Below are 12,295 nucleotides of genomic sequence, written 5' to 3' on the forward strand. Positions count from 1 at the left end.
TTCGTCTCACGTCGTGGAGGTCGCAACTGAGTGTATTGATCCATCTTGATGAGTAGTGATCCTTAATAGAACGTGACAACGTTCGTAGTGGTTCCTGTGATGGTTCTTGGAGCCCAAACTATCATGCGTTATTACGAAGTGACACGGAAACTGTCAAGTTTTGACACGACTTGTAACGCGGCGTCACATTTCACTGCACGCCACGACAAATCATTTTTCTGTCACGTGTGCACAATTAAACTCGGCTCCAAGTGTTGTTCCACAGTTCCTGCTGAAGCTCCTCAGGACGCTCCTGCAGGTGTTCCACCTGCTGTTGTAACCGATGAGCGGGAGAATGAGTCTAAGCAACCAGAGGAGCGAGAGGAGACTCACGTGCAGCCAGACACCTCTGCACCTCCTCCAGTCCAGCGGAGGAAGAAGCGCGCACACAATTAAACCCTGCTGCACCTCATTCAGTTTGATTGCTGACACCAAGTCGGCTAAAAGTCTAATTTCAGTGCTCTTCAGCGCGCTCCTGCAGGTGTTCCACCTGCTGCATGTGCCTGATGTTTGGGAAAATGGGCGAGACGAGAGCCGCATGAAGCCACACATCTGGCTCTGTCCGTCTCCTCCTCCTCCTCTCTGCACCACTCCATGGCACAGAGCCCAACTACGCATGCAGTCACAAAGTTCTGAAAAACTGGAGCGATCTGAATTCGGTTGGATGAATATGGGTGTGTGTGTGTGGAGACAATTCACCTCGTTCACAACGTGACAGAACTTAACGCAATAGCGCGCAACAACACGGAACACTATTCTTGACCGTGCGTAATGGTTCCTGATAATTCTCCAGCAACACGTGCCATTAATCGTAACGTGTGGTAACAGGTTGCAGCAGTTCCTGAGGACACCTGATGCCTCTGCCCCGAATCATCACATTCATGATCAGCGGCCAAGAATGTGTACTTCGTGGCATTCGTGACTTGTCGTCGTTATGTGTAAACGCAGCATTAACAAAATTAGGCAGGTGCATAAATTTGGGCACCCTTGTCATTTTATTGATTTGAATACATTTAGTACTAATTATTGGAACACAAAATTGGTTTGGTAAACTCACTGACCCTTGACCTCCTTACACAGGTGAATCTAGTCAGGAGAAAGGGTATTTAAGGTGGCCATTTGCAAATTGTTTCCTCTCTTTGCATCTCTTTTAATGAGTGGCAACATGCCTCTAAACACCTCTCAAATGACCTGAAAACAAAGATTGTTCAACATCATGGTTTAGGGCAGGCGTAGGCAACCTGTTCCAGAAAGAGCCATGAGGGTGCAGGTTTTCTTTGCAGCCACTGACTCCACCAGGTGATTTTACTGATTAATATCACTTTGAGCAGATGGAATCAGTTAATGGTTTAGGGGAAGAATACAAAAAGCTATCTCAGAGATTTCAGCTGTCAGTTTCCACTGTAAGGAACATAATGAGGAAATGGAAGACTGCAGGCACAATATTAGTTAAGGCCCGAAGTGGCAGGCTGAGAAAAATGTCAGATAAGCTGAAGTGAAGGATGGTGAGAACTGTGTCAACCCACAGACCTGCTCCGAACACCTGCAACATCATCTTGCTGCAGATAATGTCTCTGTGCATCGTTCAATAATACAGCGCACTTTGCACAAAGAGATGCTGTAATGCAGAGGAAGCCTTTTCTGCGTACCCACCACAAACAGAGTCGCTTGAGGTATGCTACATTTGGACAAGCCGGCTTCATTTTGGAATAAGGTGCTGTGGACTGATGAAACTAAATTTGACTTATTTGGATATAACATTCTGTGGAGACTTTCAAGTCCAGACTTAAGACGCACTTATTTTCCCTTTCGTATGGCTAGCATACTGGCATAGTATACTTCTACGCTTTTTACTCTTTTAATTCATTTGATTAGGAAACGGAGCATGACGCTGCCTCAACTTTACCTAAATTCTGGGTCTTTTAGTGAAGCATAGGGCGAGTGGCCAGCGATCACCTTAGTTTTTCTTGTTTAATGCTGACAAATTATACTGTATTTCTTGTCTTTCTGATGCCTGATTCTGTTTATTTCTCTCTAAGGTGCAGCTCCATCCAGAGATGGGTGTGGCATTTGTGCTGGAGACCCTCCTGTCCTGTGCACCAACAGCATTTCCTGTATATTTGTTTTGTGAATTGTTCTGTAATTTATGTCTGTAGCATGGCCCAAGCAGAGGGTCACCCCTTTGAGTCTGGTCTGCTTGAGGTTTCTTCCTCAGAGGGAGTTTTTCCTTACCACTGCTGCTCTGGAGGTTGGTAAGGTTAGACCTTACTTGTGTGAAGTGCCTTGAGGCAACTCTTGTTGTGATTTGGCACTATAATAAATGAAAAAAGTAAGTAAGTCCCTTCGGCTGCTCCCTTGTTTTGTACTCGGGGTCGCCACAGCAAATCCAAGGTGGATCTGCATGTTGAATTGGCACAAGTTTTACGCCAGATGCCCTTCCTGACGCAACTCCACATTACATGGAGAAATGTGGTAGGGGTGGTAACCTGATAATTACACAGTGCAAATGAATCCTTTTTAGAAACCTCTAAGACACAGTGTCTGTGGTCAGGCTGCCTATGAGAGCAGCCTGAGCAACTGAATTGAAAGCCTTGCAAAAATTAACGGTCAGTATAAAAACGCTAAGCACGCTGCATGCAGGCCTCTCACTTGCGGCTAGCTCCAGATATTTTTGCAGAGAAGCTCCAGTATGCCTCCTAAAAGAAAACTGGCAGCGGCAATGACTTCCCAAGAGGTCTGGTTCAGAAGCAGAGGAGAGGCCTGTAGTGGAGACGAGCAACACATTGAGGAGGGGAAAAGGAGAGGAAAAGAAAAGGCTGAGGATGAGCTCCCTCCCCCTGCAGTGACAGCTGCTTCAGCCTATTATACTCTGGGGGCGGTGCCTATATGCAAAAGTTCCTGGAGTAACGAAGGATTTGCCTGGATAAATCCAGCGGTATACAGGGCATTATCAGCGGCAGCAGAAGAAGGCCGTTCTCACGCGCGTCTTAACCTGCGATTGTAAAGGATAGAACTGGGTATTAACCCCCGTTGTCTGACGTGTGCCGGATGCTACGGCGTCAAAACGCAGCTTTATTCTGCGGATTTAGCGGCGTTTTATCCGCGTATTTGCAGCTAGTACGGCGCTCAAAACTCCAGCGAAATGCGCCGCCCCTTTCCACCGCGAAAACAGCTGGAACTACCGCGAACTTCGGTCTATGTACTACCCACCGACAAAACCATCTATGTGTAACCTGAGCTTAAAGGATAAAATGTCTAACCCTATCTATCCAAATTCATATACTTCAAAATTATTGGGCATTACAAAAATGGAATTTTCTTAACGGCCTCCAACTCAACGTTTCGCCTTCCATTTGAGATGACTGCCGCTGTGACCTGAGCATCACCTCAGAAGGATTGTTCAGCAGGACAGTGAAAACATTTCACAAGTGCAGGACTGTTGATTTATTGGCTCTGTGCTCCAGAGGAGTCATGCAGTTAAATAAATAAGATATAAACAGTGCATGGCTGTTACAACAGCTGCTTTTATTTCAGTGTTTCTTTTTAATTTCAATTTTATTTATTCATGTATTTATTGTTGAATCTTTATGAATAATGTATCAATTATTTCAGGTGGAAGGGCAGAAAAACTAAAACACTGCATCTGATGTGTAGAAGACATGCTCACGGCCCTGGGAAATGCTGATGAAAAGGGTTCTGGGGTCAACAGGGTCAGGATTAGAGCATCCAAGCAACAGAGGGAAAAATGGGTCACTGTGGGTCAACTAGCAAACAAAAGGTATCTCACCTGTTAAAATGTGTTTTAATACCTACAAGAAATACATCACTTATTTAACTTTAAATTAGTATGTAAAAATTCCTGGATTAACAATGAGCTGCATCGGCATGACACTTCTCTGCTTTTTTAGATACAGTGATTGTGTAATGTTACACTTAATTTTTTTAATTTTATTTATTTCTTTATTTATTTGCATAAATAAGCATGGTCATATGACACAACACGGTGCCAAAAAAAAAAAAAAATTACAAAAACATTTCAGTATTTACTAGCAAAGTACCCGCCCTTCAGACGGTGAAAAAAAAAGAGTGTACCAATCGTGAGTCACTGACCCGGAAAGTGTGCAGCAGTATACTGAGACAACGTGTTAGCTTCCAAAAGAAAGCTTTTAAAGCATTTTGAAGTAGCAGCTATAACAGACACACTGAGCCCTTATTTAAGGTTAAACGTCATCTGTTTTTAAAGTCCTAAGAATTATGAAATGACTGACTCTGTAGTGTAATGAAAATAAATGTAACTTTTAATTTTTTTCTGATTTTGTTATGAAGTTGTCAATAAAATTTAACTATCACAACACCAGGTGGCAGTAAAAGACATTTGCAGCAGTAACAGCGCCACCTAGCGTATACTGAAGTATGATAGGAATGACAGATTATAATAAATTATGAGAATGCATGAAATTCAAGGCAAAACTGGAAAGAAAGTGTAATACAAACAATGCTGACAATTGTTTGCAATAATTAAGAAGCATTTGCTTTCACAAAACTATACTGTTTTTATACTACTATTACTTACTATTACTATTACTACTGTTCCTATTACTTATAGTTAGGGCTGGATCAGGTGACCCTGAACCATCCCTTAGTTATGCTGCTATAGACGTAGACTGCTGGGGGGTTCCCATGATGCACTGTTTCTTTCTCTTTTTGCTCTGTATGCACCACTCTGCATTTAATCATTAGTGATTGATCTCTGCTCCCCTCCACAGCATGTCTTTTCCTGGTTCTCTCCCTCAGCCCCAACCAGTCCCAGCAGAAGACTGCCCCTCCCTGAGCCTGGTTCTGCTGGAGGTTTCTTCCTGTTAAAAGGGAGTTTTTCCTTCCCACTGTAGCCAAGTGCTTGTTCACAGGGGGTCGTTTTGACCGTTGGGGTTTTACATAATTATTGTATGGCCTTGCCTTACAATATAAAGCGCCTTGGGGCAACTGTTTGTTGTGATTTGGCGCTATATAAAAAAAATTGATTGATTGATTGATTGATTTTTATGCATGGGGGGGGGGGGGGGGTCCAGCCCGATTGCTGTTTTCGGCATCAAAACAGGGCCCATAGCACCCAAACCATAATAGCTGGTGCAAATGTGATGGCAGATTTGGAATCTGTGGATGTTTTTGCCCTAGAAAACATCTTCAGATAATATTCAATGGCCAACCTTCATGAAATACGGATGAAATAAAAGCAGTGCTCAGTGACAATGCACTATGGGTGCAAGCAACTAAAATTTTTTTGAGTGAACATTTTCTGTGAGTGGATGGCAAGCGACGAAGGCGTGAGGTCCCCTTGGGGGGTCTTGGGGCATGCCACCATGGAAAGTTTCGGAAAAAAAAATGTGCACTTTGGTCCATTCTGACAACACTTTGGCCAGTTTTTCTTGGTTTAAAACACAGTGGTATTTGACTATTTCTGGAACAAAATATGGCTCAAGTCTAGATTTCATTAAAATTTATTCACTATCTTGTATGCATTGTTTGTAATAAGTTTCCACAAATGGACCAACTGTCTGCATTAACTGGCTTTAATTCTGCTTTCATTGTTCTAATTCTACATTTATCAAAGTCTAAGTGTGTCTTATAAAACAAATCAATAATTGCACCCTTTCGGCTTTTAGTAAATAACACACCTTTTTGCCACTTGTAAGTAATTTAAAACTGATGCGATAGTTAAAAAAGACCATCACCAGATCAAGACCACATATTAATGCCAAAGCCCACCACCACCCTGAATTGAATTTTAAATAAAGTGTTGTGAAATGCCGTCACCAGAATGCAGCACTTTCATATGTCACCAGTTATAATATAAATAACAAAAATCATAACCAATGAATATTCCTGTACAGTATTTAGCACAATTCAATTTTACCTCAAAATATTTTATTTTACAAAATATATCTAGTCATTATTAATCTATTAAAGAGTTAAAACTGAAAGAAATCAATTCTAAGGCCTGAAAGAAGTTTCTGTAGGAAGTATTTTAGCCATAAGGTCAAGTGAGAGGGGGAAGTGTTGGCTTTTTAAATACCTGAAAGACGCTTGACTCGAGAGGATTTAGTACTGCTACAACGGACGGATGCAGCAGGTGGCAGCAGTAACAACAATAAGGATGCCAGACATGATGTGCATCTGCAACTATAGAGGATATGCAAAGATCGAGAGCGTAGAGATGATGTGTGAGGTGAGCAGATCCAGAGAACATTGAGGACAAAAAAAAAAATAGGACCTCCACGTGTAGGATAGTATATAGATTCTGTATTTTGAATTTGCAAGTGTTATGAGTTATAGTACAAATGTAAAATAATTTTTACATTAGAGGCTGTTTCAATTTTAGCGTATAAACTCTATAAAAGTAGCACACACTGGAATTTGGAAAAATTTCACATGTGCACATCTGTTTTGATACTACAGTATTATATGTTACACATTAAAGTTTTTGCGAATCAGATACAACAAAGCATGCAATGTTTTAAACATAATGTAAAATGTTAAAAAAAAAAGAGTAAACATTTCTGAATGCAAAATGTAAACTTAAAAACGCCTCTTTCTTATTCTGCCATCATCCAATGTACTGTGTAAATGTTCTACTTTCCAATAATAACATTTCTGTAGCCTTTAACGTGGCACAGTCTGTCACTGTCGAAGTCGACCAACAGCTTTCTGAGCCCAGAATGAGACGGTGTGAAGTAAATTTTCACTTTGGCATCTTCCCCTGGTCCCACTGTGGAGTTCAACCTGTGGAGTATTTAAATATTACATTAGTGACACGTCCACTGGGGACTTATTAACTTCACGTATTGCAGTAATATAGGGTAAATTAAATATAATTCAGGCCAGTTCTGCCTACAGTGCTTTGAAAAAGTTTGTGATCCCCTTGAGATGTTATACATTTTCATTTCTTTATGATATCAATAAAAAAAACAATGTTTCATTGTATTAAAATTCAGTACCTTACCTAACATGAACACTCATAATGAATGAATTCTAAACAGAGTCGTTTTCATTAGTTGTTGGTTAATGTTTGGTTGTTGGCGAATAACAATTAAAATGTATTTAAGGTTTTTTTCATGCCCAAAACACTAAAATGGAATGGGAGTCAGCCTTCCAACCCTTGTGATTGATATATAAACATCGACTGGGTTGGTTCATCCAGATGACAGAATCCCTTGAATGAAATTCTGATTTCATCTGACATCATGCTGCACCACCCAGAGGAAAAGAAAATTAAAAACAAGCTCTCAAAAATATTTCACTTAGTTCTTCTCAACAGCTATGAACCCAAAATGAGACTATGGCTTGTATTTCTCCCCTCTTTCAGTTTTTGTCTCCACAACAGAAAGCTACACAATAACTCAAATCAGACTACTTTAAAGTTTCAGAAGACATCTCATCAAGCTCAAAAATAATGATCAGAGACAAAATAAGAAACTAAAACTAAAATGAGGCTCTCTTGAGCTGTAAAAAAGCAAACTTTCCCCTGTGTAGTTGCTACATCATCAACATTATTGATCTTATGGTACAGTATATTCCTTTCATGCACACACCAACACCACCAAAATATCCCAAGCACTGAGACCTTGAGCAGATGTTGCTACATGGGAAAAAATGGTGACTGTAATTGCAAAACTGGGGGAGGGGGTATGGAACAAGAGACAGGACAAGAGCCAGTGTCACAGTGTATATAGATGGTGCTTCAATTCTCATTCACATCCGACTCACTGTACCAATAGCACTGTCTCTATTCTGCAAAATTAGCCAGTAAAATTATTTAATGTTATTTTTCACCTCAGTGAAGCTGCGTACCTTTTATACAACACCTGTGTAATTGGCTTCCTGTAATTGGTCCAGAAGTCTGAATCATTGGAAAAAAAATATGACTTCATGCTGTAAATGACCTGGATCATGGTACAATTTGTTCTGGACCTCTTAGTAGGACCAAAAGTTAGGTTTTTGTTGGTATAGTAGGATGATAATATTGTGCACATTTGTCAAACATTTAGTAGCATGTAAATGTATTTCTTTCAGTAACTCCAACCAATAAACATGTAATATTGTATCATGGTTGATGTTAAAGGTGTGAGTGAGGAACAATGATTGGGTAGGTAATGAGGTCCAACCTTTCAGTGATGACGTGTCCTCCCGTGAGGTTGGCCCCCTCGATGCTGAAGCAGCAGCCCTGCAGCGGCTCTGGCAGAGGATTGCGCACAGTGATCTCTGCAGCCAGCTTACTTTTCACCTTTGGTTCTCCAAGGATCTGCAGAGCACAAACTGAATGAATTTCTCCTGTAGATCGCAGTATCAGATTTAGACCAAACTAAGGCTGACCACAATAAAATTTATATGGGCTTTTTTTTGCCTCCAGGATATTTCAGTGTTTCCTCTGACATTGTCTTATTCATCTGGTGGTCACAACTACAGAATCCTTGATCCATCCTCACATGATTAAATAAAAACAATGACACCTGTAAAATATCAAACTAAGCCATTTCAGAGATTTAATATATTATGCAATATTGTTTGAAATAATTTAAATAATAATTATTTAAATGATGTGAAAATAAAAGGTATAATATTATATTTATTAGGGGTGTCGAAAAAAATCAATTCACGTCCAAATCGCGATTCTTATTTATTACGATTCTGAATCGATCCAAAATGTCCAAGAATCAATTTTTAAAAAGCATTTTTTAAACATTTTCTTGGTTACTTGCTGCGTGTACGGTTTGTCATTCAACGGCTTCCGTACTGCAGTGTCCCCGTGAGGGGGAGTGGTCCGGCGTGCTTCAAACACTCGTGAGCTGCAGAGTTCAGTGTCTGTAGCTTAGCATAGCGGACAAAGAGCTAATTCAGCCAGCACCGTCTTTGCTGAAGGCAAATGTTTGGGCACATTTTGGATTTTATTATTTGCTGCGTAAGAAGGAGCTTGACATGACTTATGCAGTGTGCAAAATCTGCAAAATGAAAGTCATGTACTTCGGAAACACTTCAAATCCGCAAGCCCGCATGCTACGCCATGACCCGGAGCTAAACGGAGCGGAGCAGCGGTCTCTGCCGACTACTGACCAGCACGTCGCTAAACTGCCAGCCAACTCCAAACGAGCAAAGCAGATAAGTAAATTTACATCTAGAATCACTTGATTAACCTTGTAAAGCTGCATTTTCTTAAACATAAACATTTTTTAAGTAATATAACTATTTCTCAGAGCTCTTTGAATCAAAAATCGAATCACCACCCCAAGAATCGGAATCGAATTGAATCGTGAGTTGTTGAACGATTCACATCCCTAATATTTATATATTTCCCAGCTGAACCTCCTGTCAGGGCCTGACGGTTTATCTGGTCAGTTACAGGGTTTTTGGTTTGTTTTTATTCTCTGTTTGCTTTTGTATTATTTTTCTGTTCGTGTAGGATTTTGGTGTTGGGGTCTGTCATATACGGTAACAGATGTGCCTGCACATATACTGTGTCATATACGGTAATGGGAGGACACGGGAGGGAGAGCGTGTGGTTGTGCTGTTAAGATGTGGAGTGACGGGGAGTAAAAGCCATAAAGACAAATAGCCTCTGGAGCAATCATTTACATGGTGTCAGAAGTGCAAACCGGTGAGACATGGCGAAGTTCAACCCCCCGATAAACTTCACATTTGACAAACCTGCTGAGTGGCCCGACTGGAAGCAACGTTTTGTGAGATTCAGAACTGCTACCAAACTTAGCACTGAAGATGGCGCCGTGCAGGTGAGCAGCCTGATATACGCAATGGGAAGCCAGGCTGAGAATGTGTTTCGTTCGTTCACGTTTGGGGAAAATGAAGATGACGAAGACTTCAATTGCGTGCTGGCCAAGTTTGACGAGTACTTTGTGCCGCGCAGGAATGTAATACACGAGCGGGCCTGTTTCCACCAACGCGTTCAAAGACCTGGGGAAAAAGCAGAGACTTTTATAAGGGCTTTGTACGAACTGGCAGAACACTGTGATTTCGGCGCGAGCAGGGAAGAGAACATTCGCGACCGAATTGTTGTTGGTATACTGGACAAGGACGTCTCAAAACAGCTCCAGCTAAAGCAGCAACTGACCCTGGCGGTGGCGATAGAAACTGTTAGGCAGTCCGAGGAGATCGCCTCACATGTTAGCATGCAAGGAGCAGAAACTGGGCTCGTGCATGAAGTGAATAATAAACCTAACAACAACGTAAAATTCCGAAGACAAAAGAAAAAGGGGAATAGCGGACATAACGGAGATGGCAAATGCGGAAAGTGCGGGAAAATGCGTCATAGCAGAGACGAGAACTGCCCTGCGCGGGAATCCACATGCAATTCGTGCAACAAAGTGGGGCATTGGAGCAGGGTGTGCAAGAGTAGGAGGGCTGTATGCGAGGTCATGGAGCAGCAGCAGCAGCAACTGTCATATTTCCTTGGGGCAGTGAGCAAAGCAGTTGCGGAAGCATCAGAGCAATGGACAGTCAAATTGCGCATAGGCTCCACTCCAGCTGAGTTCAAGATCGACACGGGAGCCGACGTGAACATCATCTGTGAAGAAACCTATCACTCACTCAGACTCAAAACACCACTCGAGCCTGCAGACATCCAACTGGATAGCCCAGGAGGGGAGTTACAGTGCATTGGACAGTTCCAGAGCACTGTGGCTTACAAAGGAAAGAGACACCCACTCACAGCATACGTCGTCCGGGGCCACACAGTCAGCAACCTCCTCAGCAGATCACTGTCTGTGAAGCTGAACCTGGTGAAGAGAGTGGAGGAAGCGGTGTGTAACACAGGACACCTGCAAGCATTTGGCGAGCATGGAACTCTTAAGACTGAACCTGTAAGAATACAGCTGAAAGACAATGCTCAACCGTACGCTGTCCACGCAGCTAGGCGCGTGCCAATTCCCATGCTCCAGAAAGTCAAAGAGGAACTTGAGCGTATGGAGAGGAACGGCATCATAGAAAGGGTGACGCAGCCTACCGACTGGTGTGCATCCATGGTGCCAGTCTTAAAGAAAAACACTGGTAAAGCACGTATCTGTGTGGATCTAAAAAGACTGAACAAAGCAGTTAAGAGAGAACAGTACATCTTACCTACCACAGACGAAATTATAGCTAAGTTGAGTGGTGCCACGGTCTTCACGACGCTCGATGCAGCCAGTGGGTTCTTCCAAATCCCACTACACCCAGACAGCTGCAAACTCACGACCTTTATCACCCCGTTCGGCAGATTCCACTTTAAGAGGCTGCCGTTCGGAATAACCAGCGCTCCCGAGATTTTCCAAAGGAAAATGATGGAGACAATGGAGGGGCTGGAAGGAGTGGAGATCTTCATGGACGATGTGCTCATCTATGGGACCACAGTGAGTGAACACGACCAGCGTCTGGAAAAGGTCATGCAGCGCATCGAGATAGCTGGGTTGAAGCTCAACCGCGACAAGTGTTCCATCAGACAACACCAGCTGCGCTTCCTCGGGCATCTCATTGACAAGGATGGGATTCGGCCCGACCCAGACAAAGTCGAGGCTATACAACAGCTGCCACCACCAACGAACGTGCCAGAACTGAAGAGGATCCTGGGCATGGTAAACTACCTCGGAAGGTACATTCCCAACCTGTCCACAGTGGCACAGCCGCTGTACGAACTCCTGAAGGGCAAAAACGCATGGACATGGGGTCTTGTACAACAAACAGCTTTTGAACACACCAAACAGCTACTGACAACGGCACCAGTTCTTGCCTACTACGATGTCAGCAAACCTACGGCCGTGTCAGCCAACGCTAGCAGCTATGGACTGGGAGGAGTTCTCCTCCAGCTTCATGGGCAGCAATGGAAACCTGTCGCATACTGTTCCAGGCGACTCACCGACGCAGAGACACGCTACGCCCAGATTGAAAAGGAATGTCTGGCCGGCGTGTGGGCGTGCGAGAAGTTCGACAGGTACCTCACTGGCATTGAATCATTCAAACTAGTAACTGACCACAAGCCACTTGTGCCGCTCATAAACAGCTGCAACTTGGACTACGTACCTTTGCGGTGTCAGCGTCTCCTAATGAGACTGATGAGATTCAGTCCCGTGGCAGAGTATGCTCCTGGGAAAACTCTGATAGTCGCAGACACTCTCTCACGTAGCCCGCTGTCCACATGTACCGAGCCGGACACTCAGAGTGATGTGGCGTGTTATGTTGCTAGCATAGTGGGGGTAATCCCTGCTAGCCAGAATAA

General features: G+C 43.0%; 1 protein-coding gene across 1 annotated transcript in view; it reads right to left on the reverse strand.

The window, feature by feature from the left end:
* Positions 1 to 6,641: 6,641 nt before the first annotated feature.
* The window catches only part of tgm2b (transglutaminase 2b), a 46,522-nt gene continuing 40,868 nt past the window's right edge, over positions 6,642 to 12,295 (reverse strand). The window contains exons 12-13 of the mRNA XM_034167025.1: positions 8,202 to 8,338; positions 6,642 to 6,819 (exon numbers count right to left, since the gene is read on the reverse strand). Of these exons, the coding sequence (XP_034022916.1) occupies positions 6,669 to 6,819; positions 8,202 to 8,338 (288 nt within the window). The 3' untranslated portion in view covers positions 6,642 to 6,668. The remainder of the gene's footprint in view (positions 6,820 to 8,201; positions 8,339 to 12,295) is intronic.

The sequence above is a fragment of the Thalassophryne amazonica genome, chromosome 3 (assembly GCF_902500255.1).
Source record: "Thalassophryne amazonica chromosome 3, fThaAma1.1, whole genome shotgun sequence".
NCBI lineage: Eukaryota > Metazoa > Chordata > Actinopteri > Batrachoidiformes > Batrachoididae > Thalassophryne > Thalassophryne amazonica.